The 17,005-nt window shown below is 44.1% G+C and overlaps 2 protein-coding genes across 7 annotated transcripts in view; one reads left to right on the top strand and one right to left on the bottom strand.

The window, feature by feature from the left end:
• ZNF277 (zinc finger protein 277) overlaps positions 1 to 289 on the bottom strand; it is a 106,228-nt gene extending 105,939 nt beyond the window's left edge. Inside the window, exon 1 of one of the 2 annotated variants that reach the window (XM_035020947.1) lies at positions 176 to 289. In XM_035020947.1, coding sequence (XP_034876838.1) covers positions 176 to 266 — 91 coding nt within the window. In that variant the 5' untranslated portion in view covers positions 267 to 289. The remainder of the gene's footprint in view (positions 1 to 175) is intronic. The other variant, XM_035020948.1, reaches the window with a different exon arrangement.
• Positions 290 to 533: 244 nt separating this feature from the next.
• The window catches only part of DOCK4 (dedicator of cytokinesis 4), a 421,086-nt gene continuing 404,614 nt past the window's right edge, over positions 534 to 17,005 (top strand). For all 5 annotated transcript variants that reach the window (XM_035020946.1, XM_035020945.1, XM_035020944.1 and 2 more), the window contains exon 1: positions 534 to 883. In XM_035020946.1, coding sequence (XP_034876837.1) covers positions 847 to 883 — 37 coding nt within the window. In that variant the 5' untranslated portion in view covers positions 534 to 846. The remainder of the gene's footprint in view (positions 884 to 17,005) is intronic.

Raw genomic sequence — 17,005 nt, 5'->3', positions numbered from 1 at the left:
CCACCAAGTAGCCGCCTCCGACCTCACCCCGCCAGGCTGGGCCCGCCCGTGGCCCCCTCGCGCCCAGGTGGCTTTAGAGCTGGCAGGCTCCTGGGGCTTGCCTGGCGGTCAGCTGCATTCCTCGTCGGAGAGAAAGGGAGACAAACCATTTACACTTCAGTGGCACCGTACTCACCCTCATAACTGACACCCCCGGCTTCGCTGTGGTTGCCCTCACAGTCTTCCTCCCCTCCGGCCGCAGCCCCCTGGGTCTCGGGAGCAGCCATTACGCGGCGGAGGAGAAAAGGGAGGGCAGGCGGGCGGGTCCGGAACCAATGGAAACGCAACTCCCCATCAACGCGGGGTTTCCTCCACGTCCACGCCTCCCCATCACGTTCTGGGCCAATAGGACGTGGAGAGCGGAGCCTAATCCCCGCCCCTAGCCGCTAATGCCACGCCCCCTTTCGGGATGGCGAGGCCCAGAACTACAATTCCCAGCGTGCTGCAGGGACCCGGGGACAGGGAGGGCTGGAAGAGGCGCTGGCGGGCGGGGGTGCGCCGGAGAGTATCCTGGCGTGTAGCTTAGTTCAGTGAATCAGAACAATGACTGCGCCGCCGGGTCCCCGGGAGCGCGTCGGAGGACTGTGAGCAGCCGCAGCCGGGAGAGCGGCGGGCGGCGCAGCCTCAGCCGCGCGGTGTCAACGCCGGGCTCGGGAGCTTCCAGCGCAGACCTTGCCTAGCGCCCACAGCTCGCGCGGAGCCGCCGGGCTCCAGCGTTGCAGCCGCTACTCGGGAGCTGTGCATTGTTGTGAGCCGGAGAAGGTGCGGGGATTACAAAGCCCGAAGACCCCGGATCCCCCTTTAGCCATGTGGATACCTACGGAGCACGAGAAATACGGCGTGGGTGAGTCTCCGCGGGGCGAACTTTTATTCCTCTCTGGCCCGAGCGGGTGCGCATTTCGCGTCCTTGCCCCTGCGCCCCTCTCGCTCCGCCGGGCTGGAAATGCCTAGTCCTGGCATCGCGCTGCGGGTTTGGGGCTTTGCCGAGCCTGCTCCCGGCAGAGGGGTGTGCGCCGGGGTCTCGCCCCTCGCCGCCCCTTCGGCGCTTCCCGCACCGGCTCCCGGAGCGCCGGGACGGCTGGGGGAGCGCTCGGCCAGCCCTCCCCCTGCGGGCTCTGCCTGCGGAGTTGGAGTGGCGACGGGGCGTGTGCGAGTCAAGTTGGAAGAGGAGGGCGAACGGCGTTCCTCTCCCTCCTTCCCCAAAGAGGGAAATGGGCTGAACGATTCCCCGGGGTAGAGAGGGAGACAACAACTACTGCGCAGAGAGAAGACCCCCAAAACAGAAGGGAGGCGCAAAACCTTTTCTCCGGGTCCCTTCGGCATTCCCGGAGTGCGGAATGTGGCACCGTCCTCAAAAGAGCCGTGCTGACAGACCGAGCCCGACCCCAGCTTCCTTCCTCCTTCCTATCCCGGGTTCCTGGGGTGTGAGTGTTGAGGGGCTGGGGGATTGGTAAATTTCAACATCTGCGCCTCTTTGGTCTTTGGAGGGGAACGGGTATCTCAGCAATGTTTTTACTTCTGGCCACCCTCTCGGCCCGGGGTAAGCGCGTTGGGGGTTGGTGGAGGACAGCTGTGGAGTGATAATGGGGAGGGGGAAATCGGAAAACCTGGGTCTTCGAGGCGAGGGGACAGCTTTTAGGAAAAGACTACTCTGACACTGGCGTTCGGAGGAAAAGGAACAGGGTAGCGCTCGCTGTTCCGTGCAAAGGTGAACAACAAAGGACATTAATGTTGACTGATGAATACAGGAGTCTCCCTTTCCCTCCTCCCATTTCAGGCTGACTACAGTTCCCGTTTTTGTTGTTTGATTTCAGCTGGGTCTCCCCTTGACAGTTACTCCTTTTAGGGTTGTGGCTATTAAGAAGCCAGGCTCTCCGACAAGCCTGCAGCAGCCAAATGCAATTATAACCTCTCAGAAGGTTTAACAGGGTGAAAGCATTTTGGATTTTACTAACAATCTTTATTTCCTATAATGCCCCGTCCTGCTGATTGGTGTACTTTTTTTTTGTTAATTGGGTACAGAGCTAGTGATTTAGACAATGTGTAGGTATCTGCTTACGTTCTAAATTAATTTTTCTGTAATTTAAAAAATCTGGAAAGCCTTTCCAGGGAATCGTAGTCATAGGGGATTTTTTTTTTTTTTTTAACTTCCCATGGGGATAGGACTTTGGAGTCCACTGAAAGGACTGTATGATTAAACAAAGTCATTCCGATATTTTCATTAGCTTTCATTCTGATTGTGACCGTTCGGTAAGACAATAGTTTGTCCTAGACCCACCTTTGGGAAGGGGTTCCAGCCTTCCCTCTCTTTCAAGTGTGGGGGGGGAACCTTTGCAAGACACTGTACTGGCAAAGTGTAGATGGTGGTTATTATTTTCCTTCTGACCCCCTCCTCCCACCCCCTTTTTGGGTAGATTAACCCTTGCTAGGAAAAGATACTGCCTTTGCTGAAATGGTGAGGAACTGGAGCGTCCCCCTTGTCACTCACTGGGTTTAACACTCCGTGCAAGAAGCATGGATCCATCCAGCAACACTGTCCCGCTTGGAGGCGATCCCGGATGTTGCTTTCTTCCAAGTGTTAAATTATACAGATTATGGATGGGATTTTTTTTCTTGATTTCTTTACATGCCAGGTCACAGCTGGGTGCTGGTATTGATTAGTTTTTCTCTTGCCTTTCTTTATAAGCCTTGGGCAGAGGCTTAAAACACACTCTGGGATTTCCTGGAATGGCAAACCGGATATTATCGGTCAAGTGTTTTGGGTTACAGCAGACACCTTGCTTTTGGGTGGTTGTGATTTGGTTGCAGAGTAGGGGGAGGTAGAAGGGTGAGCACAGCGTTGGGAAAAGGAGGTTGAGATGAGAAGTGAGGGCAGAGAGGGGTCTGCTCATTTATACAATATCACACATACAGGAATGTTAATCATCTTTTGTTAATTTTTGAGCATTTGGCTTATGGAATGCTTAGCTGTTTTTTAGAATCCATCCGTTAGGCGTGTGCATTTGTGTGTGTGTGTGTCTGGTGAAAATTTTGCTATGATACTTAAGTGTGGACTTTATTTCTTACCATGGAGAGCACTATTTTGTTTATGCTGCAAGTTTTTTTTTTTTTTTAACCTTCATTAGTACATGTGCTTTTCTCATCTAGTTCTTATAAATACTAAGGAAAAGATAATTTATGGGCAAAAATGTTTGGTTGTTATCAGGTGTAGTAGTAATTCAGTTCCTCATTCTTTGAAATAAATTAGTCTTTAACTTGGAATAACTGAAGTTTTAGTGCAAGTTGTATATTTTTCCAATGATACTTCTTAGTCACCATCAATTATATATGAGATAATTTTGTGACTTTATATATTTATGTTTCTGTTTCAAACAACATATTGTTAATATGGATAAACTTACTTAAATTTCATAGCTGTGGTAAGGTGTATCAGAGATAGGGGCGCCTGGGTGGCTCAGATGGTTGGGCGTCTGCCTTCGGCTCAGGTCATGATCCCAGGGTCCTGGGATCGAGTCCCGCGTCAGACTCCCTGCTCCTTGGGAGCCTGCTTCTCCCTCTGACTCTCTCTCTTTCTCTGTCTCTCATGAATAAATAAATAAAATCTTAAACAAAAAAAATGATGTATCAGAGATAGAAATTCCTTTTCAAACCTGACATGTGGGCACTCTTCAATTGATGGGTGGTCTTAAAACAATGTATACTTATATACCTAAGTGTACTGATTCTAGGGAGTTAGAAGGCATAGTGATAAAGCTATAGTTCTGAAGGATAGGGGACCTTGTCTTTTTAAAACTGTATTAGTAGCGGGGCGCCTGGTCGTTAAGTGTCTGCCTTTGGCTCAGGTCATGGTCCCAGGGTTCTGGGCTCTCTGCTCAGGCGGTAAGCCTGCTTCTCCCTCTCCCACTCCCCCTGGTTGTGTTCCCTCTCTCGCTGTGTCTCTCTCTGTCAAATAAATAAAATCTTAAAAAAAAAACTTAAAAAAAACCTGTATTAATAGCCACAATGATAGACATATTTTTCTTGGGAAATTCTGGTTAGCTCTTGGTCCTAGGCTAGACGCTGTTGCCAGCTGTGTGACCTTAGGTAAGTCACTTAACCTTTCTGAGTGCCAGCCTTTTGGACAAATGGTATCCGAGCTCCTTCCCAGTATTAGTTCTTGAGACCTCTTCCAAACAAATGTGTCCTTTGGTTAGAAAAATATCTCCATGGTGTAGAGATTGTTATAAGAAAGACACTTTTGTTGTGACACAGCCCACATAGTTTTTTAACGAAGATCAAAGGTAAGCAAAAGCTACCTGGCAGGCTGCCAGAACCCAGGTGATAGTTACTCATTTTTCAATCTGTTTGATTCTCTCTCTCTAGGAGGAGCTCCATGGGCAGTGACAAAAGCATTCTCGATAGCCCCCTCACAAATTTCCTTATGATCACTATCTGCTTCCTGCGTGCCCTCATCAGTCATACCTCCTCTCCCTTAAAGGGATGGAATTAGTCACAGAGAAAATTACATTACGACCATTGCAGGTACATTTCTGTATTCATTTGTTAAGTATCCATGTATGCACAGGTTTCCCAGGTGAGCCAGCATGTCTTACTGAGCTGCAAACTGCACCTCTCAACCCCAGCCAGATGTTTAACATGTGTGAGCCTGGTTAAGCTTAGAAGGAGATTATGTGCTGGATTGATCAGTACAAAAAATTCCTGAGCCTGACAAGAAACAAAACTCAGAAGGAGCTGATCTGAAGGTTATGAGTGTCATTTTAAAAATGAAGTATTTAGGGGTGCCTGGGTGGCTCAGATGGTTAGGCATCTGCCTTCAGCTCACGTCATGATCCCAGGGTCCTGGGATTGAGCCCCATGTCTGGCTCCTTGCTCAGCGGTGGAGCCTGCTTCTTCCTCTCCCTCTCCTGTTCCCCCTGCTTGTGCTTTCTCACTCTCTCTGTCAAATAAATAAAATCTTTAAAAATAAATAAAAATAAAATAAATTAAAAAATGACGTATTTAGTACTTGTATCACTGACTCCTCAAAACTATTCCTGTCCTCCATTTCAAATAGGAATCCCATTCCTTTTTTTTTTTTTTTTAAGATTTTATTGATTTATTTGACAGAGAGAGAGAGCACAAGCAGAGGGAGCTGCAGAAGGAGAGGGAGAAGCAGGCTCCCCGCCGAGCAGGGAGTCGGATGTGGGGCTCAATCCCAGGACCCTGGGATCACGACCTGAGCTAAAAGTCAGAAGCTTAAGCGCTGAGCCACCCAGGCGCCCCGGAATGCCATTCCTTTTTAAAGCTTCCTCTATTTTAGGGGAAGAGGTACCTTCTCTTATTATACAGGATCTTTAGGATATCTTTTCCTTGAAAAAGGGTGCTTTAATGGTAGCTTGTGTGGGAGAGTTAAGAGCAAGTGTGCCTTAGTCTTAGCTGTTTTCAGTTTCTTAGCTACTAGTGTCTTAAAATGTTTCCTATTTGTGGTACCATGATGTGTCTAGATAACATGTATAGCTAAATAATAATGCGCTGCCTGAAATTATTTGTGGCATTTAGAGCCTGGCACGGGATTCTACACTTTAAATGGGAAGCAAAAAGGAGGGATTTTTATCTCCAGGCAAAGTACCATTGAAGGGCTCTGCAGACAGCAGGATGGCAGCTGATGTTCTTGAGCTGGTCTCCTGTGGGAATAGCCTATAAACATGTTTCCCTCTTTTGGCCATTCTACTAAGTGAGGATTCTTTCACGAGGCCCTAGAAACACAGAGATGCTGTCTTTCCTCTTTAGTTTTTTTTTGTTTTGTTTTTGTTTTTTTTTCATTTTTTCCTGGAGGCAGTATGGTAGGTACTATGAAGGAGATTATACAAATTTTGAGAAACTTCAGGCTTTCCTGTCTCCAGCTTTACTCTTTAGGAGACTATATTTTCAGAGTTATCTTTGATTCAGGATGTCCCAATTTCTAGCATAGTGACTTTATGCTGTGAGCATATATGGCAGGGAAACACTATACTCTGAGGAAACCCAACCAAAATGCTGTAACCATAACATATTAATACAATGTTTTATAGTTGAAAAAATATTGTGAAGTTATTTTATTTGGGTATACTCCCTGAAATAGAATGGTAAGTTCCACGTAAGGGATGAGGAAGCAACTTCATTGAGATTAAGTGACTTACTCTATGTCAGTGACTTTTAATCGTGTTTAGGAAATACATTGAATATGAATAAATTTATCCTATTAATCCATAATATCATTCATAATAGGAAATACATTTACTTTCCTCATTTGATGTGTATACACAAATACCATCAGCACCAGCCCACATACATAGAGTACAACAATATGTGCTCGTATTTTGTGTGATGTTCTGTTCTTTATCATTAAAAAAAAGTTCATCACCAACTTGACTTAATGACTCCTTAATGCATCGTGACCCACAGTTTGAAAAGCACTTCTCTAGATACTACATTTGTAATACAGGAAGGACTGGAACTCAAACCTTGTTGGGTTTCTAGTCAAGTTCATTCATGACATTGTGGTGTTTTTTTTTTTTTTTAACAGATGTTTGTGTATATTTTTGACTTAGAATTTAGTAACCATACTTTTTTCCTTCAGTGTTGTCAAAAATCTGCCTTTTTATGTATTATTTCTTATTAAAGATAAAACAAATATCCAAAGCCATCACATGCATTGTGTAAGTTGTCTCTTCAAGTTCACATGTGTCTTCCAACTAGGATCTTTTTGACAAGACCAGTATACACTACTTAGTGACCAATTTGGGGTGTTTTCTGCATAATTTACTTTGAGAATGATCTCTGGCCCCCATAACAAGAATAAATGCAGTAAATCTACTGAGCTGTATTGTCGGTTGTGGGATTACCACCTATCATTGTTTTCTGCCTTTTCTCAGGTTGCTTGCTGATTATTATTAGAAGAAACAAGGCAGGTTGTATAACTTTTTTTTTTTTTTAAAGGCACCTTGATGCCTTAATTTGTCTTTTTTTTTTTTTTTTTTAAAGAGAGAGTGTGTGTACAGCGGGGGTGGAGTGTAGAGGGAAAGGAAGAGAGAGAGAATCTTAAGCAGGCTCCATGCCCAGCACAGAGCCCAACATGGGGCTCGATCCTGCTACCCTGAGATCCTAACCTGAGCTGAAATCATGAGTTGGCCTTTTAACCACCTGAGCCACCCAGGCACCCCTCGACTATGATTGAAACTGTAGAAGATGCAGCATATAGAGAAAATGCAGTTAATTCACAGATCAGAGTAATTCTTTTTGTTGCAACATGGAGATTATCAGCAAATTCTTTTTTAAAAGAACTCCCTTTGTTGGAAATATGAGCAGTATGAAACTTTAAAGCACACACATTGTTGTTGGTGGAGGAGGGGGGTGGCTTAAAAATGAGAAAAGAGATTATTGCAGTAGATGACTCGAGAGAGTACTGGAACCAGTTTAGCAATCATTGGATGGTGAAATCCGGACGGATCTGAGATGGTTAGAAGATGGGAAGCAACAGGGCTTGGTAATTGGATGTGAGGAGTTAGGGAAAGGAAGAAGTTTAGGGTGTCTCCCTAGTTTCTGGCTGCAACAGTGGGTAAACATATGAGACATTTTTGTAGGCAGGGCAGGTTTATGATGTAAGATTGAGTTTCCTTTGGCCACCTTGAGTTTACCATACCTGTCAAATATTCAAGTGGCAGTAGCTGGTAGGTAGTCAGCCTGGAGCAAAGGAGGGAGGCTTTGGAGTAAAGAGTGTGGTTACAGAGTTTTTTTGGTTTATGTGTGACGATTGAAGTGGTTGACCCAGAAAGACTTTATTCATTGTATTGACTTTGATTATGTAGTCTGCTTGCTCATTCTAAATTTTAAAGTGACAGGTCCTAAATTTCCAAAGAGCAGTCATCTTGGAGCACTTTATTAATATGGGTACAGAATACTCTAAAGGAAGAAATATTATCTGTCCAGGTAGAGTTGGTAGTAAACTAAATTTTATGGTCTTTTCTTGCTTCCCATTAATGCCTTGCCTGGCTAAGACATTAGTTACCTCTATTTCTGTGACAGTTCTCTCCCAAGCAAAAGTCTCATGCCAGATTGTGCATGTTTGTGAGATTTCACCAACAGGATGTTGAAAAACAGAATGAACAAATATTTCAATAAGCAAGATTTATACATTCCTCAAACAGCATATAAGTGTATACACATATCCAAAAATGGGAAAATGCTCAGATATTCCAAAGCAATATATTAGTATATACAGATTTTGTGTGTGTGTGTGTGTGTGTGTGTGTGTGGTAGATATATAATATCTCTTAGGAACCACAAGGTCAAATTTAGAATTCTTTTTTTTTTTTTTTTTAAGATTTTATTTATTTGACAGAGAGACACAGCAAGAGAGGGAACACAAGCAGGGGGACTGGGAGAGAGAGAAGCAGGCTCCTCGCTGAGCAGGGAGCCCGATGCGGGGCTCGATCCCAGGACCCCGGGATCATGACCTGAGCCGAAGGCAGATGCTTAATGACTGAGCCACTCAGGCGCCCCTCAAATTTAGAATTCTTAAAGTTATACTACTGCACTGCTGAAAATCATGTCATTTGAAGTAAGGGATTCCAGCTTAAGAAGGCATTGGGCTCCCTTCCCCTAAAATAACTCCCCACTGAAATATCAATAAATGCACATAAAGAGGCAAACATTGATAATATTAAAAATCAAGTCTGACATAAAGCCTGTTGCCAAAATTTGGGAGTAATTTCCCTAAGGCAGGTGGAATTGGATTAAGAAAACCAATTGGTGGTTTCTCTCTGCTTTCCTTCATTAAGCAGAGCAGCTTCAGTGACCTGGGCAGGAAGACCATTGTCTGTCCCCATGTCACCAGCTTAGAGGTCAGGTTAATACTTTCAACTTGGAGTGTTTCCTTTACTGCCTCAGGCACCTATGGTCCTTCTCTTTCCACCCCGTCTTTGTATTTCCATTGAGGGATAACCACTTCCAGAAAAAACTGGGACGGGAAGGGGGTTGGTAGATGGGTAGAAAGGAGTCTATGGAAGATGCTACTTTGTCTTTGAGAAGTGTACTCTGGCCTCCATAAGAAAAGTGATTTCATGGTTGCCCTTGAAGTGCTGCAGTAACAAAGCATGATGGGTATTGTAGTTTTGTCTGCAGTCTCTTGGTGACAAAGAAGCAGAGGGATAAAAGATGATCTCACCTGAATTGCCAAAAACCATGGCACATGGAGCATGATGGCTTATAGCTGGGAACTTGACAGAGCTGTACACATCAACCACATTTTGAAGGAAGGCCTGTAAGGGGGACTCAACACACGCTTTCATTTTCAGCCACGTTCAAAGCGCACTGCAGGGAGGTTCAAGAACCAGTGATCACATTTGCATCCCTACAGAAGAAGGAAAGCAACTATATCTAGAAACAGGCATCTGTCACTTAGTAATAAACTAAAACATGACTGTTTCTTAGCTGGGGAGGAAGAAAGGAAAGCATGACATTCATATGGGGAGGCTGTTGGAAATTGCCAATACATATGTGTATTATCCACCCCTATTCATGTCCCGGGTGAGTATGGGAATTCTTCTGAATATGAAATTAGCAAGTCTTCCCCTTGGTGAATTAGATAACCATTCCTCCCCCAAGTTGTAAATCATTTTCATAAACCAAGCAATTTGTTTATAAGAGTATTAGTTGGACATTAACCTAAAAATGTCTCCCTGAAATCTCTAAGCAGGAATGTAGAGATTGTGTTCTGTGTCTTTTTCTTTTCTCCAAAATAAAGTATCTTGCCTGTCACTGGTGACCCTAGGTGAACATGTTCGGTAACACGGGCATGCATGTATGGGAGGCAAAATAGCCCTCACCTGGTCCTGGGGAGAGGCGAGAGCCTGTTGGTAATTCTCCTGAGGCGTCCAAAGTTGGTTGAAGAGTCTGTTGGTGGTAGGGCTTCCTTGATAGCAAGCCTACGAGGTTACCTGGGCTCTCAAAGAAACATGAAAATTCAAACATAAATAGGTAGTTGCAGAAAGAATAAAGATAGGAGAAATTGCTGAGATTTTTCTCCAGAAATCTGGATAATAAACAGTAAAAAAAGATAGGAGCATTCCTACAAAATTACATAGATAGTAAAATTTGCTGTTTCTTCAATTTGCTTTTTTTTAAGGACAATTATATGTATATTAATTGTACTCTACATTTCACTAAATATTCCCAGCTGTAATTTATAGAAAATGATTCAGACAACCAGATACTTGCATTCTTGGTCCCATGTTAGAACACTAGATATAAGTTATGTTAAAAATACACTGATGAGTGGGGTGCCTGGGTGGCTCAGTCGGTTGAGCGGCTGCCTTCGGCTCAGGTCATGATCTCAGGGTCCTGGGATCGAGCCCCGCATCGGGCTCCCTGCTCTGCGGGAAGCCTGCTTCTCCCTCTCCCGCTTACCCGCTTGTGTTCCCTCTCTCGCTGTGTCTCTCTGTCGAATGAATAAATAAAAATCTAAAAAAAAAAAAAAAAATACACTGATGAATGTTGAAATGGGAAAGTACTTAAGAGAAGTGAAGAATTGGGATACAAAATCCCATGTTGCTGTGTTGTTATAACCAATTGTTTCAGTTGAGAAGTGGCATTGTTTTTTTAACTTTGTACTTTTAATAATTTCCAAAATTAATATGAATTTCTTTTATAATCAGAAATAATGATCTATGCTCTTTTATAAGCTGACCATTATTTCCTGTAGAGAGTTTCCTCTCAGGATTAGAGGTTAGACTGGTGGAACTTGAGTCTGGAATACCTGAATTTACTTTGTCATTTATGTCCAGGAAGTACTCTGTTCCACAGTTTCAAAGTGGCTTTCCTTGGTGTACCGTCTGATTACTTGTGATGTCTCTGCCCTGTTAATGCTTCCTCAGCCACAGTGAATCTGTGCTTTCAGATGACCTCGAGGTAGAAGTCTTTGAAAAAAAGCCCTAATCCTTCTTTGAAAAAGAGCTTCAGACAAACTCACTTAAGATAAAAATGCTATTCTCTCCATGACGTATTCATTTAGGGAACGGATGTGGGTGTCACTGCTCACTTTCCCTTGTTCTGTGAACTCAGTGGGCCCTGGGATCTTTTATGCAGGAGAGGTGGGCCCTGGGATCATTTATGCAAGAGAAATTCATCAACAGAGAGAGTCAACGAGTCTAAGAGGTTTTAGTTAGCAATCAGGGGAATAATTTCCTATTTATGGGTGTTATAGACTGAATGTTTCTGTGTGTCCCCCACCCCCCCAAATTCATATATTGAAGCTCCTACCCCCAGCAGGGCTGTATTTGGAGTAAGGAGGTAAGGAAGACTAAACGAGGTCACAAGGGTGGGCCCTGATTGGATAGGATTAGTGTTCTCTTAAGAAGAAACCCTAGAGAGTTTGCTTGCTTTCTGTACACATGGGTACCCAAGAAGGGCCATGTGAGGACACAGTGAGACCTAGCCATCCACAAGCCAGGAAGAGGTCTCTGGCCAGAAACCGATCCTGCCGGCCCTTGTTCTTGGACTCACAGCCTCCAGAACAGTGTGAGAATAAATTCCTGTCATTTAAACCACCTAGTCTATAGTGTTTTGTTATGGTAGCCCAAGCTAACACAATGGATTTGAATAGTTTTGGGTACTAGGAAGAGGGACAAAGTAAATAGAAGCTGAATCCTGGACCTCAGTGTAATAGATGTAATCAGCGTAGATCCTTGCCATGGCTGAGGTCGGACTCCCCTGGCCCACCCTTGGACGCACAGACTTAGCCGAGTCGGACTGTTTGATGATGATTATCTGCTGCAGGCATATGTTTATTTGAATAACGGCTTGTTTGCAAAGATACTTACATTGTCGTAAGGCATCAAATCACTTTGGATGCCTTCAAAGCATCCAACTAGAAGGCATCCAGAGAAGTAGGGTCTTGAGATGCTTCATGTCTTCCTGCCATAATTATTTATAAAGAACCCAAGGTGATAGGTTTGACCATTAAGGCTAGCATTTAAGCAGGGAGATGCAGTTTTATTATATGGAAATTTGGTTGGAGACATCACTTTAGTATCCTTTGTTTTTGAAAGGCCTGGGTGTTGAATGCCAGGTCCCTGAGGAGAATAAGGCAACATTTGGGGAAATTTTCCCATTTTCTGTCCTTAATTAAGTTTTTCCTGATAGCTGGTAGTACATCCCTCTAAGAATTTACTTGCTATCTATTTTTGTTTCCCTTAGTGGTAACTATAAAGGCATATCCTGTGACACATTGATGGAAAAACTTACACTGGATGATTATTTATTGAGTATGCCTACAATGTATAAGGCAGTGTGCTAGCTTGATGGGGCATATAAGGAGACATAGATCTGGATCCTTGAACAAGTGATAAAGCGAGACATGTATCATATTTTTATCTCATTTAATTTATACATTTATTCAAGGTTGGTGTTACCTATTTTTTAAAAATTCAGTAAGGCAGTGCATAAACAGAGAAATCAGTGTGAAGGTTAAGACAGTTATTTCCCCTCAAGCTTTAAAATGAAGATAAGGACTTGGGATGGTGGTATTATTCACTTGTAAGCCTAAGGAAACAGCCCTGCGGAGGGAGTGTCTCATATCCTGGAAAACTCAGAACTTGTACAACAAAGGAATAGAAGTTTCATTTTAAGATACTCTGCATAGAAGTGAGTCAACAGCTGTCAGGATTGTCCAATATAAACACTTGAGCCGTGTTGTACTTTAAATAGCTGGAAAACCTTTTTCCTCTTCCTACTGGGCATTTTCCATGTCCCACCCCCCATGTCCCCTTGCCCCGTCCCCCCAGCACATTCCTATCACCTCACCATGTTAAGGACCTTAGAAAATGGTTTGCCTTTTCTTGTAGTTTCCTTCTAAGATTGGGCAGAGGAAGAAAGATAGATTCAGTATTTCTTATTTTTCAAGAGAGTTTTGGAGCGATAAATGAAAACCATAGTAAATGTTTAAGTTACAGAAAACTAAGAGTGGGTGAGCAGGGAAGAAACTTAAACATGAATGCTTATGTGTCTATGCCTGTGTGATTGGTCCCATGCAAACGCACTGAAGCCTTAGTGCAAATCTGGAGAGGGCGAGTGATGTGTTCAAGATGACCCAGCTGGTAAGTGGCAGAGCTGAGATTTGGACACACTGTCCAAGTTCAAAGCCTGTAGCCCTGTTGTGGTACCACCTTCCTCTGTGCACACAGGCAGGCCTACAGCCAGAGTCTGGAGGCCTGGCCCCAGGCTTTGGGGTTCCATGGACAGTGATGAAGACATTGGTCACCATTCTTTACTTTTTAAATGAGATGCTGTTATTAATACCAGAAGTATGTGCAGTAAGTACGGGTATCCCCTGCTTTGCAAAAGTTCGCCCTATACCACTTCCCTTTTATGACAGACTTCTAGTAGTACCTGTTGTTGCAGACTGAAAGAAATCCAAAGAGGATTGTTGCTTTTACAAAAAAAGGCAAAAAGTGAAATAGCGTTCAGCATCTGTTTTGCAGAGAGCTGTTAGAGAGTGGCACCACCAAGCACTTCCCCGGGAACCATATTCAGCCTCTCAGCATCAAGCCGCCTATCAGAAAAGGCCTAAGAGAAGTTATTTTTTGAGTCTGGGAATGCTCATAAATTTTTCCATGTAAATTAATGGTAATTGCTTCTTTGTCTTACACCTTTTCTTATGAACTTTCTTATGAAAGTTTTCAGAGGAATGCTCTACTTTCGGATAGCAGGGGAAACCTTGTACCCACATCGTCTTTTTGTTTCAGCATTAGTCTCTGGTGGTGGTGGTCGGCCCCACAGTGTTTGTTGCCTGCCTGTAGGTGGGGGATGTGATAGAGCACAGTGGTGCTGGAGGGGCCACCGGATGGGTCAGGAGTTGATGGTGCCAGAGGGTGTGGGGAAGAGGGGGTTGAGAGGCAAGGACGAGACCGGGCTGTGTGACCAGAAGGGAATACAAGTGTGCGTCCATGAATGAGGATGGACCCTAGCCAAGCCTGGCCAGGAACAAGGAGGAACCCTGGAGTAAAACCCCAAGTTCTCAGTGACCAGGGGTGTGTGTCTGGGAGACTAGAAGGGAGATGGTGGTTGATGATAAGAACCACTGAAACCCTAACCTGTGAGGCCTGTGGTTCTGATGCTGGAAACTCTAGGTTTGCATGGGCCCGGGCATCTCACTCTGCCCCATCTGTGCTCGGGGAAGCCTCATTGTGCAGAGCCAATGAGCTGGTGCCTTGAGCAACCTTGGTGTGCTGGATAGGTGCCCCTTCTTTAAATTACTGCAGTAGCCTCTTCATTTGTCTCCTACCTAGTCTCTTCTTTCTCTAGAACATGCTCTGCATTAAACTGCAAGTGATGTGTTTTGTAAAGCTAATTTTTGTTTGGTGTGGTTCGTCTGGAGAAACAATACCTATAGTGTTTCCTTTGCATTTAGGGTAGAGTCCACAGTCATTTTGTGGCTCACGAGGCCCTTTTTAAATTGGCTCCTTTCTGCAATCCAGTCCAGTGCCAGGTGGTTCTTTGTCCCATACCCTGGGCTCCATCCTAGGGAACCCCTTACAGTTTCTCAGACTCTAGGTCTCTTTGCTTGCTGGAACTCTGCCTTGCTTGGCCACCCTCCTTCCCCTTCTTTACTTGGAAAACCTGTGGTGTCTTGTCTCTAAGAGCTTCCATTTCTGACTCCTCACGGAAATGAAAACTCTTGTCCCCCATTCCACATCTGTGCCTGTAGCTGCCTCTTTCAGGACCCTTCCTACTGCCGTTTGAACCTGTCTACCATTGCTACAGGCTTCTGAAGTCTTTGAAGCCAGAGATGCTGTGCTCTTCAGCTTTGATTTCCCTGGATGATAAATACAGAGCTAACTTTTAGTAGGCCCAGTAAGTGGTGAGTCAGTGAATGAATGGAGTCAGTCCATTCAGGCTGCTATAACAAAATACCACAGATTAGGTAGCTTTATAATCAACAGAGATTTATGTCTTATAGTTGTGGACACTGGGAGCTCAAGAACAGGGTGCCAGCATGGTTAGGTTCTGGTGAGACACTCTTCTGGATTGCGGACTTCTGGCTCTGTCCTCACATGGCACAAGGACCTGTGGAGCTCTTTGGGGTCTCTTTTATAAGAGCAGTAAACCCATTCATGAGGCTTTACCCCTATGACCTAAGCATCTCCCAAATGCCCCACTTCCTAATACCATCACATTGGGCATTAGGATTTCAATATACAAATTGGGGAGGAGGCATGAACATTCAGATCAGAGTGAATGGGTTCCTTGGAAGAAGGGGAAATCTCTAAGCTTAGTGTGTTGTCGTTTTTTGTTAGGTTTCTGTACCAGGTTCTCCAGAATGCATAAATCAGGCTCTGAGAAGATGAAGCAACTAGACCAGCTGGGGAATGTCCCCAACATCCTAACGTGTTAGTCCAGAGGAAGACAAATATTTGTCAGAGAAGTGACAGAATTTGTCGAGAGTCTATGAAACTACCTACATAAATTCTGAAACATACATCAGGGTTTTGTTTGTTTTGTGACCATATAAAATTGGCATTAAAAAATCCACATAGAGAATAAAAATCGAAAAAGGTGTGAGTGCTATTTCATGACGAGATCTGCTAACCACTAAACTCTGTGAAGACAGGACTGTGTTTTTTCTGCACTTAGTATAATGTTTACTACATACTTTATAATATGATTTATACTATGAAAAATAAAATAAATTTTGAGTCAGTGTGGGCAGGTCTAAATTTTTAATGGACTGTTCACAAGTGAAGTCTCCACAACGGCATGCGGCTGCTGGACTCCATTCACATGCCGGAAGATGCTCAGGCACATCTGTTTGTCACATGGTCTGGCCACCATGTAGTAAGTAATTGTAGAAAGTCTTCTAGCTAACCTTGTATCTCAGACATTTTTTTTCAAGTTTTTATTTTAATCCCAGTTAGTTAACATACAGCGTAATATGAGTTTAGGTGTGCCATATAGTGATTCAACACTTCTATGCATCACCCTGTGGTCATCAAGGCAAGGGCACTCCTTAATCCCCATCACCTGTTTCCCCCACCCCCCACCCACCTCCCCTCTGGCATGGACCAGTTTGTTTTCTATAGGTAAGGGTCTGTTTGTATCTTAGACATTTTTAGTGCTTCCTGCTCATTTGGGGTTCTTTTCCAACTTGTCAGTGATTCAGCTTTGCAACAGAAGTTTCATACTGCTGCTTTTTCAGAATAAGAGTATCCTAAGATTGCAAGGCTGTTATCAACAGACAAAAAAACCCCAAAACTGCTACCCAGTATGCACTTAGCCTTTGGTGAGAAACAGCACTGTCACCAAAAAATACAGACATCTATGACCTGCTGAAGAGATACACTACACTTACCATTCGTAGTTTCTCATTTTTTAAAAATTTATTTATTTTTATTTTATTTATTTTTTTAAAGATTTTATTTATTTGAGAGAGAGAGCACAAGCAGAGGGAGAGAGAGGGAGAAGCAGGCTCCCTGCTGAGCAAGGAGCCCGATGTGGGACTCAATCCCAGGACCCTGGGATCATGACCTGGGCCGAAGGCAGGCGCTTAACCAACTGAGCCACCCAGGGGTCCCTAAAAATTTATTTATTTTTAGAGAGAGAGACAGCACACACAGTGGGAGGGGCAGAGGGAGAAGGAGGAGAGAAGCGGACTCCCCACTGAATTCAGAGCCTATGCAGGGTTTGGTTTGATCTCACAACCCTGAGATCAGGACCTGAGCTGAAATCAAGAGTCGGTCACCTAGGCGCCCCAGCTTCTCATTTTTGTTGTTGTTGTTGTTGTTTTCGTGAGAACAGCCTTATTCATGAGAACATTTTATTAGAAGCCATCTGTCGTGGCCTGTGTGTGGGACTGCAGGTTGTGCTCTGCACAAGGTGGCTGGGTTTGGGAATGTTGCCTCTGACAAGAAGGGATACTCTCTTTCTAATTTGCATAGTAGTGTGATAAGAGCTA

This window comes from Mirounga leonina, unplaced genomic scaffold (genome assembly GCF_011800145.1).
Source record: "Mirounga leonina isolate KUSES-001 unplaced genomic scaffold, KU_Mleo_1.0 Mir_174, whole genome shotgun sequence".
In the NCBI taxonomy this organism is placed as follows: Eukaryota; Metazoa; Chordata; class Mammalia; order Carnivora; family Phocidae; genus Mirounga; species Mirounga leonina.
Note: the sequence above shows the minus strand (reverse complement) of the source record. Positions and strands in the feature narration are given on the sequence as shown.